Genomic DNA, 14,844 nt, shown 5'->3' on the forward strand with positions numbered 1-14,844 from the left:
CAGCATTTCTGCTAAGGATTTTTTTCTGCAATGTGTGGATGAGATTAGCCAGAATCCAACTCACTTTGCAGGCATTGTAAAGCGCCATTGCCAAATTGCAGTGTTTACATTACATGGGGGTTTAAAGAGAATTTGTCAGGTCCAAAATGTCATCCAAAAATATTAATAGTGTCATATAGGGGTTTTTAACAGGAACAAATGCATATCTTTGTGACCACAAACCAATGAAGCAAAGCAGAAATAAACATTTTTATAGATATGCAAATCTGCCTGCAAGTGCATGGGGTGCTGGGCCTGATTTACTGGATTTTCCTGCATATTTATAGAAAATATTATCTTTGCATTGCTATGGACACCAATGTATGTTTCAGTTTCTAAGGGAGTCTGTTAGCAGGAAAAAAACAAATATAAAGAAAACACAGTAACTTGAAGGGCTTAGGGCACAGATCACAATGATATATTTTGCATGTAGAATATTAGTTTCACATAAGCCAAGCCCACAGGTGGGTCCAGCCACCCATCCACACATTGCAGGAAAATACACGCAGCGGACACACTGACTTCCAAAAAATCCAGCCAGTTTCCCTATTGGTATAAATGACACAGAAAGTCTGTGAAAAACGCTGCAGGATAAAACGTTTTTTCCCGCATTTCTTTTTTTTGCTGCGGCCCACTATTTGGCGCCATAGGCTTAGGAAGAACTCTGTCTTTTATCCATATTGAAGTTACTCAAGAGTACATAGATCATAATTATAGTGGCACTACAGTACATCACTGCTACATTGTTCAGTAGCTTACTCCCCCTCCCATCCACATATGCCTGACTGTGCTCCACCTACTCCCGAAGCTGCAAGGCTCCAAAATGTGAGATGCACTGTACTGTGCATGTGTACTTCATGTCATCATAAATTATCATATATCTGATGGGGCTGATCAGCCATTCCCCTTTTCAGGAAAGTGGCATGTAAGGTGTAAAATTTAAGAAGTCAACAATTTTTTAAACAAAAAAATTGACTTATGAAATAAAGTTTAAATTATTTTGCACATCTTGTATACAGGGACAGTTTTAGACAAAGAGAGGCCATGGGCAAAATTAAAAGCAGTGCCCTAAATGCTGATATACGCCATCATTTTCAGTGAAATAAGAAGGCAGTTGCAGCACTTCTAGTGGCAAAATCCTTCAGGGCCGGCTCCAGATTTGAGTACCGTATTTTTCGGACTATAAGACGCACCTTTTAGAGGAGGAAAATAGGGGAAAAAATTTTGAAGCAAAAAATGGTAAAATATTTAATATATGGGAGTTGTAGTTTTGCAACAGCTGCAAGGCCACATTGACAGGTGACCCTGCAGCTGTACGGGGATGCATAGAGTGGGTTTTTTTGGGGGGGCCAGAAGTACTTTTTAGTTATACCATTTTGGGGAATATCTATTGCTTAGATCACCTTGTATTGAAAAAAAACCTGGTGGTTTATGATATATGATTTTCTACTTTTATATATATATATTCTAGGGACAGGAGGTGATTTAGAACTTTTATTTATTTCATATTTTTAAAGCTTTTTTTTTTTTTTACTTTTTTATTCCCCCCCGGGGGCTTGAACCTGCGGTCGCTTGATTGCAAGTCCCATAGACAGCAATACAACTGTATTGCCGTCTATGGGCCATTCTGTATATTAGTATTACGGCTGGTCATAGACCCAGCCGCAATACTAATATATAGCAGTGACAGGCCTGGAAGCCTCATTAGGCTCCCGGCTCTCACCCGAACAGGTCGGCTCCTGCGATATCGCCGCGCAGGAGCCGACCTGCAACTTCACAGGTACGGGGCCGGTGGGGACCGGCCCCGGGGGAGAAGGGGCCACCGATACTGACCCGGCATCCGCTGTACTAGAGAGGCGGATGCCGGCGAGGGATAGACGCCATCACAGGTGCCAGGGCCTGAGACATCGCTACAGGTGCCGGGGCCTGAGACATCGCTGCGCTCCTCTGCCCTGCATGAAGCCAGCGGCGGGGGGGACGGAGGAGCGGAATAGCATCGCCCCTGCAGCTGCTGGCTGCAGGGCAGAGGAACATAGCGATGTCTCAGGCCCCGGCGTCTATCCCTTGCCAGCATCCGCCTCTTTATTAGAGCGGGTGCCAGGCGCCACATTCGGACTATAAGACGCACCCTTCTTTTCCCCCCAAATTTGGGGGAAAAAAAGTGCGTCTTATAGTCCGAAAAATACGGTAGGTCTTTGGGCGACAGAGATAGAACATCTGCCTCAAATTCCTCTTTATTTTCTGCCCCCGGCTCACGGTGAGGAATACAGAATATCAGTATACCGTTACGGTTTTCCACCGCTAATTAGGTGGAATGAATCTAACCATGTGGGAGTCTCAAGCCGCAGCCTCCGAATCAGCTGAAGAATCCGAGGCAAGATAAAGCAGGACACTTTTTTTTTTTCAATGTCCTGCACTAATTGTTTTTAATGGGAGGCAGAATGAGGGAAGAATCTTCTGCTGATTTGTGGGTGAAATCCACCTCAAAATCAGCGCCACATTCCACCGTGTGAACAGAACCTGATTCCATTAACAGTGCAAAAATCGCTTTCATCTGTATTAATGGAATTTCTCAATGCACAAACTGAGTTGACACCCAATAATTTCCCAAAGTCCTCCAAGCAGTATAATGTCCCATAGAGGCCCCTTCACAAGGTATAATGTCCCCTGCACACAGTAAAATGTCTCACAGTGGTCCCTTATTGTTCCTTGCAAATATTGCAAATATAACCCAAAATTTTTGGGGTTCACAAACTGTTATTATTCTCGGGGTTCTTCTCAGACCCCCAAGTATCGGAGGCCCAGGGAAGGTGACAAACATAAAAACCAGTACAGCTCAGTCTTCGATGACATCGCAGACACGGGTTACACCGGCATCATTATGTGTTACAACGCCGGCCTGACCCACATGATGTCATTAAAGAGGGCCAAAAACGAAGGGGACCCCCTAGCAGGCAGAGGTTTCTATGGTTGAGCAGATGCATGCAAGCCTTACATCACAAAGCACAATACCAAGTCTTGAAGTGGTGTAAAGCTTCCATCACTGGAGTCTAGAGTTGAAATGTGTTTTGTGAAATCTCGGGCATGCACAGTAATGCTCCGTTCTGAGTGCTACTGCACATGCCTGAGATTTCAAAGCGCAGGATCAAGACTACAGACAGTGGAGGCGGTTACAGCTACGGAGGAGGAGGGGATCACGGAGCACAAGCAAAGGAGTGAGCGCTACAAAGGTATGAAGCAGGGGGATGCTCGATGGCTTAGGGAATGCAAAAAAAAAACAAAAAAACAGGGGAGTCTTTCCCAAATCTACTACCAGCACCTGAATAGCCTTTTTAAAGGCTATTCAGGCATATCTATCTAAAAACACAATTTCCCAATGATAGATCCCCTTTAAGCTATAAATTGGCTATACAGTTAATATATGTGTGTAATATATTACTCAGTACCAGTTACAAACAAATAAACACAAATGTGAAGGTTACATTTGCAGTTCATGGGTAATGTCCAAAGTACATAGTGTTATCATCGACAGGATAATGTTAAGTAACTTGAAAAAAAACAAAACAACTTTTACTTTCCTATGTTTTCTTTTGTATTCACAAATTCTTGCGTAATTACTCAGTGAGGTGTGTATAGATGGTATGTGGTTGATTCTTCTCATTTTTTAACTTATTTTGCCACCTAGCTGAAACATTTTTGCGATGGGTAAATCACCTTATTAAATAGCGATAAGAAAGAGAAAAAGGTTTTGAGTCCTTCTCACAGACTTTCACTAGGTGTCTTGACAGTATTGAAACTTTTTTTTTAGATAGTATATCCAAACATAGGAAGCTATATATTCTCTTCTATCCTATGCTGCCTCTTATAAGGTAGCACAGGTGACCTAACAAATCCTGTTTAAGGCTATGGCCCCACAGGTCGTCCCGTGCAATAAAGCGCTGTGGGAAAACCTGTGGCGACAACGCATCGCGGTTCTTCCCATAACGGTTTAAACAGAAAGTTTGCAAAGGTTTCCTCTGAAGACATTCTGTTACAATTATACCACCGGAGAAACTGCTGGTGTTTCCATAGGTGTAATTGACATGCTGCGATTTCCAAAACCACGCCAGTGTATTTTTTGGTTATACTATTTTGGGAAATGTGTATTGCTTTGATCATGTTAGGAGTAGGGCCAGAGCCTCTGCAACGCTGTGTAGAGGTTGCCGGCCCTGTCCTCTGCTTCCGGGTTTCAGGAAGCAGACCAAAACCTCCGCAGCGATGTGAGGGAGTTGCTGGTCACCTCCTGGGCGAGAACCAGGGACTTCCGGCATTCCAGGTCAGGAAGCGAGCCGAAGCCTATTTAGGATGAGCTCTAACTCCGGACCGTTGTTTGATAGTCGCTGTATCTGGTTCCTGATAGTAAGCATTCTCCTGTGTCTAGTTTGCTTCTCTTTTCTGACCTCTTCTTTGCCTACCCACTCTGCCTCTTCCCCCTGATTTTTGTACTGTGCCTGCTCCTGTTCTACATAGGGTCCCTTTTTTGGCCATAGAAAGCTTGGAATACAAGTGAATGGCTATTATTAATGCAGTATAATGTACTGGTGATAACACCCCCTATGGGTGAGAGGTCTAACTTTAGCTTGTCTGCTCCCTGTTGTTCTTCTCCCTGTTTTGTATTACATAGCTGAACTTGAGCTTTAACTACCTTTGTATTATTTTTTGTTTTTTTCCAGCATCACCAGTCATGGTCATGTGAACTCAGGGACAATCGCCAGCAGCAAAGTTTATAAGCAAGAGAGTGTAACAGACTGTGACTGGGGAAAATCCAGGCTGTAAAGCGTCATCTGCTGTGAACACACCCAGCTCTTACCATGGCAGACTGTGAGAATTACTGTGTTTGATGCTGAGAGAGGGAGGACAGCCAATCATAGTGGAGTATTTTTCACACCCCCTGTTGGCGAGCCAATCAGGAATCAGACAGCTCATCCACTACTTGTTCACATCACAGCAGTGTACCATGAGAGAGAAGAGGAAATAGATGCAGATACAGTGTATTGTCCTTTCTGGAGGATTATGTCTGCCTGTCTGCCTGCCTGCTAGTTACCGCCACTCGCCTGTTCCCTGTGAATATCAATTATTTCCTAATGTAAATTCCCGTCCATCCGCACATGTAAGAAAAAACCTCAGTAAACTAGCGTATTAATATTAGCTTATACTATTGGGCTATTCTTGTCCACCAGTCCAGTGGTAACACCTCCCAGTAATTTTTTTTTAAGAATTACACATTGAATATACAACAGCTCCTGACTATCTGGGAGCCTTTTATTTGTGTCCCCCAGTAACTCTTGTGTTAGGGGAATCATGTTGGTCAAACCCACCAATTCTGGCCGGACAATCTAGCTGTAACTCAACAGCAGATGTAGATAGAACAGAAGTATTGGCCTGTTGTTTCAGCATGCCTCATCCTTATGTTTTCAGGGAGCACGAGCTGCTCCCAAGCTATGAGTGCACATGTGTAACATCTCTGCCTGTTCGGGTCACTGCACCACCCTCTGCTCGCGTGCTGCGGCGCAGGAGGCGGGTGCAGTTTGGTTCTTGGATTAAAGTTTTTGGTCGCACTGTGTGAACTCGGCTCTTGTTCTGTGATTGCATTTGCACCACACCCGTCTTCTGCCAATGTTGCCTCTGTCCATTAAGTGGTTAATCTGGCCTTGCCCTGTGATTGACAGCCTGCCTTCCTGTGAACTCCATGGGCGGATTCTTCCTCCCTATATAGCCTTGGCTCCCATTCACACCAGTGCTTGCTATTGCCGTGTGCATACCTGCTCTTACTGTCCCTGTTTTGCATATACTATTATCCTTGACCTTTGGCTTACCTCATTGACTATTCTCTTGACTCCGATTTGGCACTTCATCGCTCTCCTGTTACCGAACCCTGGCTAGCTGACCTCCCATTGTTGTCGTTCGTCTTGTCTGCGTTTTGTGTTTCACATATTCAGGGAGGGACTGTCTTCGTTGTTGTCGCCTATTACCTAGGATAGGGTCTGGCAATAGGAAGGGAAAGCGGGGGGCTTCAGCTTAGGGCTCACTGTCTCTTGTGCCCCGCCCCAGGGTTTTAACAGTTACTGAGGAACTGCTGTCCTAGCAATTCCCTTACAACATGTATAAGGAAGTTGGGACTGACAGCTATATAAAATCTACGACCAACTTCAGGCACAGTCTGCTCCTTTGCAGCAGACAGTGGTACACTTTTACTAACACTACACAGTCTAAAATGTGCAACTCCGTCCATGTGTAAGACTAAGGCCCCCGTGCCTTTTTCGGAAATCGTGGCATGTCTGCAGCACGGTTTTTAACGCAAAGAGGCATGGGAGTCACTAGAATCCCATCCACTTTGCTCTGACTATGCTGCAATTTTTTCCACGGCATTTACGCAGTAGGCAAATTGCGGCGGTGGGGCACCAACCTTAGTCAGATTTACCAGCCTGTACACTATCCCAGGAGATGGACTCCTAGCTTTATAGTTATGTATGATGCTAGGAGCCCCTGTTTCCTCTCAAAATATTGTCCCATACTCTACGTACTAAGGGACAGAATGTAGTAGAGAGAGGTCTAATCATAGAAAAGTATAATGCTAGGAGTTTGTCTCCTTGCATAGTGTATAGGCCAGTAAATCCAGCTCATACACAGATTGAGTCCCATTTTGAGAATTGGTTCATGTGAAATCAGCCTTAGGCGGGGTTCAGATGGGGTTTTTGGGACCGGAATTTGACGTGGAGGCTGCAATGAATGGGCCTAGTCGGGAGGAGGGAGTGTCTTCAGGCTGATTCACAAGGCGAATCTACCTGAAGAATGAACATGTCTCTTCTTTTTTCCGGCTCCCAGAAAAAAGAACTGACCGACTCCCATTGATTTCAATGGGAGCCATCTTTTTGGTCAGGCTTTTGAGGCGAATTTAGCCTCAAAATCCTGACCAAAAAACTAAGTGTGAACTCAGCCTAAAAGATCTTTATCTTCCTTCTACCTGTTGTTTGTTGGATATTCAAGGGCTTCCATTAACATTAGATGGTCGGCCGGTCCTATTGAAATTGAAAAATCAACATTAATAGGCTGGTTAAGATTGGTTAAAGGGGCTCTATCACTGGGAAAAGTCATTTTTATCTAATCACATCCTTGCATAGGCTTTAGAAAGTCTATTCCACATTTACCTTTAGTATGTAGATTGCCTCAGTGGTGTCTGAATAAGTCCGTTTTTATTAATATGCTAATGAGCTTCCAGCCAGCTCAGGAAGTTCCCAGCAGCCTCCTCTCTCCTATTATCTCCTATGTGTGGGAGGCAAACAGGAAGCTGAGTCATCAGCAGCGGCAGCAGTCTCCCATAGAAAACAACAGGAGAGGAGTGCACCATCTATCGTGCACCAGTCTAATTAGCATATGAATAAAAACGGACTTATTCAGGAACCACAGGGGTCATTCCGTGTCAAGTGAACCAATGATTTTTCCCTCTATATTTTTAATTCTTTTGAGATTTTGTTATTTGATAATAGTGTGTCAGAGAATGCAAAATGTGAAGAAAAAAAAATTCTAGAAATTTTTTTGGATTTGTAATTGATTTTCAAAGTTCAGAAAAAGTGTGAATTTCTGTGTTGCCTGCCTTTACATTTCTCCTCATAACTTAGGCTAGAAAAAATATAGAGAAACAAAATAAACGCCATTCTACTCAGAACTATACAGGCTTTCACCAAATATGTCACAAGAGTATCTTTGTTAATATTTTACCCATGTGAACGCAAACGCAAAATTTTAAAACGCATTTCCGAAAAAAAACGTTTTATTTAAAAATTTCAAAAAAATGCACATGGGCCTGCTATGCCCTTAGCCACATCTGTACCAAAATTCAAGTTGGGATCGCGATGGGATAATATTTTAAAATCTAACTATTACAGTGTCATTCCGAAAATCTTGAATTCAGATCTGTTCAGCCTGTGGTCTAAAAGTGTGGGGTCTATATGTGAGATATGTACAGAGAATGATCCACCTCACAAAATGTTAATGTTAACTAGTGTCAGACTAGCAGTATACAGGTCCTGTAATATGACACTAGAGTGGGACCATCTCTCTCTCAGAGGTGTGTTTCTGGTAGGACACTTATTGTAGTTCACCTCAGATAACCACAAGAAGAGAGGTTCCAATCTTCATGTTTGATGCATGTCCCTTATTATTAAAGGTAGAGTAGAGTAATTAATACAGAAGTCATGTTGTTATGTTCTCATATTGCATTGCTCAGTATATGTTGATACAGTCACTGATGTTAGGAATGACTGAGGACTTGATGCTAATGTACAATTACTAGGTAGTATGGAAGGACACTTATTGTAGTGCACCTCAGATAACAAGAAGAAGGGAGGTCCTAATCTCCATGTTTGATGCATGTCCCTTATTATTATAGATGAATGTTAATAAAGAATATAACCCCCCCCACCCCCCAAACCACACCAGTGTCAACTCATTAGGTGTGCAACATATAATTACCAAATAATCCATGATTTTTAGATATCACAGCAGCTTTTTTCTTTCGGTTTGTTCAATGCATTCAGGTTGAAAATGCTGAACAAGTTGTGTTCTGATGATAAGATGTATTTGTTCTGGCACTTACAGTATTTTTTTATGTTTTTTTTTATTGTTGCATATAAATGTTGAATTCAGCAAGTAGTAATTTGAAAAGAAAAAAGGAAGAAGCTCACACAAACATAAAATCAGATGATTCAAAGCTTAAAAAAAAAATTGATCCCAATTTGGTCCCAAGTTGAAAACCTGTACAAATATAACCAAGAACACAAGTAACACAAATGCATTTTTTCACAATTTTAAAACATACGTTTTTTTCACAATTGCGCATCAAAATTTTGAATTTGATTTCTCCAAAACAAAATATAAAGAAACATCGTCTTGTGACATATCAAATGAAAGCCGGTACCGCTCTGAGAAAAATGATGCCTCTCCCACCTATTTATCTTAATTCTAGCCCAAGATATGTTAAAAAATGTAAAGCCATACCAGGCCAAAATTCACACTTTTTCAAAACTTTAGAAGTCTATAAAAAATTAACTGATGAAGAAAAAAATTCAAAACTTTTTATTTGTAATTAACTTAAGTTGTACTTCATAAAAAATAAAAATAAAAAAAATCTAAAGACGTCAGGTAAAAAAAATATTCCTATTTGGATCACTTGATATGGAATGACCCACAGAGGCAATCTACATACTATAGGTAGGTGTGAAATAGACTTTCTAAAGGCCATGCAAGGATGTGATTAGTTAAAAATTACTTTTCCTAGTGATAGAGCCCCTTTAAGATCTGTGCCATTCTGCTCAACTAAAGATGAACAATAGAGAATAATGGTAGTACTGAATTGGTCATCTGGACAATGTTTTATGGAATATGCAGTGGACATAAGCAAAGCTTAAGCCAGGGGTACTCAACTACTTTTAGAAAAGGTCCATTTACTTGTCCGGTTCCACCATCAAGTAAAGGTCCGAGCTGAACATATCCAGTATTTACAATATTTTTCTGACAAAAAGACACATAATTCCTATATATTTCCTATTCCTTTTGTAGCCATTGTTGGCTTTGGCTCAAAAAACTGCAACAAAATAAGCTGCATTTCCACAACGTGGAAAAGCTGCTTTTTTGTTGCAGATTTTGCTTAGTTTTTTTAGCCAAAGCCTGGAGTGAATTTAGCAGAAGGGAGAAGTATAAGCACTTTCCCATTTCTGTTGAAGCCACTCTTGACTTTGGCTCAAAAAAACAGCAGCAAAATCTACAACAAAAAAAGAGGCTTTTCAATCTATTGATCCTTTCCACTCTGTATTTTGACTTTTCTTTAAAAAAAAAGGGGGCAGAAAATATATGGAAATGGGTAGCATGGGTAGCATAAAAAAGCCAGTCAAGCCATACAGCATTAAAAAGGGGCAAATGCACATAACTTATAAAGGCGCATCTAAACATATGTGCAGAACACTCAACAAGGAGATGCACCTACATAAGTAGACATGACAAAAAAATTAGTCTAAAAACAGATGCGCCTGAGTAATATATAACCAAAAAAGGGACAGATGATAAATAATCATCAATGTGTTCTCAAAAATACCATGTGATGCCATGTGTTTTTCCCAGTCGTGTGAATAAAGACTTAGTGTTCAGTTAATGACGAGGCTTGCATTTTTTACTAAATGAGCCCAAACCTGTTGCAGTTTAAAGAATTCATGTGATACAATAGGCCCAACTTCATGAATTCCCTGCTTAGCTTCATCTCAATTGACATTTCCAATCACCATCTTCAGCACCACGGTGTATGTCTGCATTGCACGGAAGACCTGATGATGTGTTCCTGCTGTAATGTCCTACTCCCTGGTATTTCCCACATATTTCAGATCAGACTGATCTTCCAAACAACTAAACATTTCATGGTATGAAGGTCATCAAGACTACCAAACTGCTAAATATGTTTCTGAATGTGGATACTGCAACAATCCTGTATTCTCTGATACATCTTTTTATCTAGGGGTTCAGTACCGGAAGGAAGGGGTGGTTGTGAACACATTTAAGTGGGCCCACAACTCAGGTATACTGATATTACAACTATATGGTGACCGCATAGTGGTCTCTATAGGCTTTACTGACCCTTTAGGCATAGCTCCCAACTTTCAAAGTACAGAAAGAGGGATAAGTACTTGTGGCACACCATGCCCGCCGTGGCAAATTTAGCTTCACCCACATCTACATTGACTCCGCCCACTGTGATCCATTTTTCTATGTGTCCCCACACAGTATATTGCTCAGGCACAGTTGCCCCTTTTTATTGCTGTCTGGCCTGACGGGCTCTTTTACGCTGTCCATATAATGAAGCACGTTTGCCCCTTTTTTAAGAAAAAAAAAAAAAAAAATTCAAGTTATAAATACTACGAGAAAAGGATCTCCATTTACTATATGCCACTTTTCCCAACAAAAAGCAAGTGTGGCAAGGATAGCATGACCTCTGGAAAAAGGTTCAACTGCATCATAAATAAAGTGCAGGGCAGAAAAAGACAAGAAAACAATGCAAGTGGCTTAATAAATGTGCCCTATTGACTTTGTCCTTTTGCCAAGTTGGCGATCCTATGTTGCTGTATTGACTTTGTGTTTCTTATTCTCTGTATGGGTTCGGCTGCGTCAAGGTAAGGATCCACAATCTCATTTTTATATTATTGGATACTTAGCATTGCTTACGTGCTATTCCTCCAGTTCACAATAAAGTAATGTTGAAAATGTAACAGATTAAATTTTCCAAGCCCAAAGCAAAGACATCATATGACAACTATGAGACATCACATGTTCCAGTAAGCAGTACTACCATTAGAGTGGTAAAGCTGATGCAACCTATAGATTTTGTAATTCATCCAATGCAAATCTCACTCGGTTACAGTGTTGATCATGAGATGAGGAACCATGAACAATGTCTCAAGACTGTAATAATCCGCTTCATTGCATAAAGTTACAATAGGGAATATATAAATTGCAGAACAGGATATGTAGTAAATAAGTCAAGAAATGAATACTAATAACTGGAAATGACAGAAAGTGCAACCTGTATCATGTAACACTGCAGACCGTAAGTCACCACAATTCCCCAATGTCACGGTAACAGAACAACATGGCAGATTTAGGAACACCAGCGTTAACAACCCCTGAGTTGGTACAGGGTGCGCCTCATTTATCACAAAGCTTACACCTCCTCATAAATGAGGAGCAAGTCCATTGGACCAATGTGCCTGCAGGACGTAAGTGTTGAAGGCGTCGCAGAATTTAAAAAGTTGCATTTTTGAGCAAAAAAATGATGACTTTTTATGCCTAAAACTGGCAGAAAACTGGCATACAAGGTATAATAAATATGCCACGTGACTTTTTCAAAAGGTTGTGTGATGACCATATAAAACAGCCATCATGGCGTTTTTCCATGTTTGTGTGAATAAGGCCTTAGTCCATTTTTTGCTAAGGCTGAAGTTCATATAAAATGGGTGGGATTCTAGCGAATCCACACAAAAATACCCGCAGCGGATGCTGCGATTTCCAAAACCGTTGTGTTTTTGGAAACCACAGCATGTTATTTATAACCACAGAAACAATGGTAGTTTCCCTATAGGTATAATTGAAGCAGAAAGTCTGCAGAGGAAAATTCTGTGGACTTTCTGCGAGAAGCACTATGGGAAAAAAACGTGATGCGTTTCCATTGTGTTTTTTCTTGCAGTGCTTTTTCGCTCCAGCCTGCAATGTGGGGCCTTAGCCTAAGGGAAATCTGGTCTTTACCCTTGCAAAGAGATATGGACATCACTGTATAAAAGATCCCTAAATCACTGTCCCCAAAATAGTTACAAATTGATCATCTCTAAAATCTGCCCAAGTTAACAAGCCTACCAGTTATCCCAATCAAAATTGTAGGGTTATTTCCAGCATTCTGATGATCTATCTTTACAATATGTTCTCTATGGCTTCCCAGCCAATGCACTTGCTCCCTTGCAGTCCACCCACTTAATTCACCTGTCCCCTTTGCCAATTCCTTCACTGGATACCCACTGCTCAGCAAATACAGTTTCAAATGCCAACACTGGCTCTACAAAATAAAAGCTGAAGAAATGCAGACTGTGATTGCCATATTGCAACTTAAAGCCTTCCTGCTCTCACCTATAGAAACAAAGAACCAGGAACTAAAATGTTTTCCACGGCTCTCTCACTTTCCATAATTGCTGCTCCCTGAAATTTCCACCCAGATTATTAAAGTATCCCTTAAATTCCAAGATTATGGGCTTTATTATAATCCCAAAATCTAACTTGTAGCTATAATATTGTTGTCATGGCAAGTATTTAAAATCATGATGAATTACATATGTCTTTGGCTGTTAAAAGGGCCTTTGTGGAATAAATACAAAATTCACTGAACGAAACACCCCCTGTCCTCAGTATGGACAGTGCGTTACTCTTTCTCTCTGCACAGACTTCTCAGGTAAGAAGTGCAGAGACGCAGGTGACCGCTACCATTTTTTCCCCGAGCCTCTGCACTTCCATCTGTTGCATGGACTAAGGAAATAGGTGTATTATTTCTTTTTTTATTTTACACAGCGTTTTTTCAATGTTGGGCCCTGGCTGTAAATGGTTCAAAGAGTTGTCCCTTTCTGGACTAGTGCCAGACTAGACATTCTTGGTCCCACCCTGCATCAAGCCCAGGAAACAGACCCTATTAGCTTCCAAATTGAGTAGTATTCTGCTGGGCCTCTGGATCCCGGGAGACACACATCTAATGGCTATGGCCACTCATAAAACTAGGCTGTCTCAACAAGTCAGGTGAGCTTCTGACCTCCAGATCTCATCTCTGCTGAAGTATCAGCTGCCAGAGAAATGCAGTGTTGCGTGGCATTCATTCAAATGAATGCCAACAATTGAATACAGGATTGTGCAGAGTCTGGCATTGTGGGGCGACTCTATGCAGAAGCTCTCCTCTATGTTTCATAGTGGTTCCTATATACGCCATGCAGGGAGACTGTCAGCAATGGGCCTCTGCCATCAAAGTAGTCAGAAAACAGATTGAACATAAGGCACTATATGCTCATGATATCCATAGCTTACAAGTGAAGGATTTATGACAGCATTATGCAGGAAGAGTATTATAGTATAGTATGTATTCTTACACAAGCATCATGCTCTACCTACTCCTGCCATATATATTTATATTAGATATGAATATATAGATAAATCTGTAATGTAGCAGCTCCATCTCATGCTGTAATACAAAAAAACGTGCACCAAAAAGCAATACACAGTCACCACAGCTATATAGTGTGTATAGTGTTCTGACAGTCAGGATGGAAGAGTGTGACACATATTAGACATGGAGGTGGGAGCATTCACACTTCTGATAATGTGTGTGACTCTCCTGACAACTAGTCCTGTTGTAGTCCTTCTTCTCCATATCCCACACAGAGGAGTATTTGTTGGTCTCCTCCTGTAGTCTTATCATACTGCGATGCCAATTATGTGTAATGTTACTTATCCTCTACATAGATAAATGGATTATCTGCTAGTATACGTAGCTGAACCTAGCGGAATCAGGGAATTATGTGAAACAGGAGAGAGCCAGAGCATTGCAATAGTTAACAACCATTGCATGCCATCCTCTGTGCACTGCCTCTGCCTTCCCCTCTTCATATGAATACACTACCTGCTGCTGTCTTCTTCGCAGTGAGCCATGGCAGTTCAAGGATGATGCTTTGTCAGTGTCGCCTTCTTCGGGATGTGGCAGTGGGTTTGTCACTGTGTCACTGTTTTTGCATGTACCTGTTTGTGGTCAGAGATGACTTCACTGGAGGCGAGTCTCTCAATAACCAATGGTGGAGGCTCTTCTTGTGAGGATGCTGCTTTGTACTGTATGCTGGCTATGCCTGAATGAGGGGTGTTGTATAACAAGGCTACTGCCTATAGTCATCATACACTATGCAACAGGAATGTCGCCCAGTAACTAGAGCATATGAGCAGCACAAACTCACCTCACCCTAGTATTAGTAACATGAACCAGACTGTACTGTATGATACTGTAGATTTCTGCAGCTTATGCAGCTTTTCTAAGGTTCGGTCAAGGAGTTTTTCACATTGGATTGGAAACAGAGAAGAATTTATTACCGTATTTTTTGGACTATAAGGCGCACTGGACTATAAGGCGCACCTGCAATAAAAGCCTGCTAAGGCATCTAGGTTCATATATAAGGCGCACCGGACTATAAGGCGCCTGTTGCTGCT

The 14,844-nt window shown here is 41.5% G+C and overlaps 1 protein-coding gene across 1 annotated transcript in view; it reads right to left on the reverse strand.

Moving 5' to 3' along the window:
- LOC142208640 (purine nucleoside phosphorylase-like) overlaps positions 1–14,446 on the reverse strand; it is a 42,879-nt gene extending 28,433 nt beyond the window's left edge. The window contains exon 1 of the mRNA XM_075277280.1: positions 14,270–14,446. Coding sequence (XP_075133381.1) covers positions 14,270–14,298 — 29 coding nt within the window. The 5' untranslated portion in view covers positions 14,299–14,446. The remainder of the gene's footprint in view (positions 1–14,269) is intronic.
- Positions 14,447–14,844: the final 398 nt, after the last annotated feature.

The sequence above is a fragment of the Leptodactylus fuscus genome, chromosome 1 (genome assembly GCF_031893055.1).
Source record: "Leptodactylus fuscus isolate aLepFus1 chromosome 1, aLepFus1.hap2, whole genome shotgun sequence".
In the NCBI taxonomy this organism is placed as follows: Eukaryota; Metazoa; Chordata; class Amphibia; order Anura; family Leptodactylidae; genus Leptodactylus; species Leptodactylus fuscus.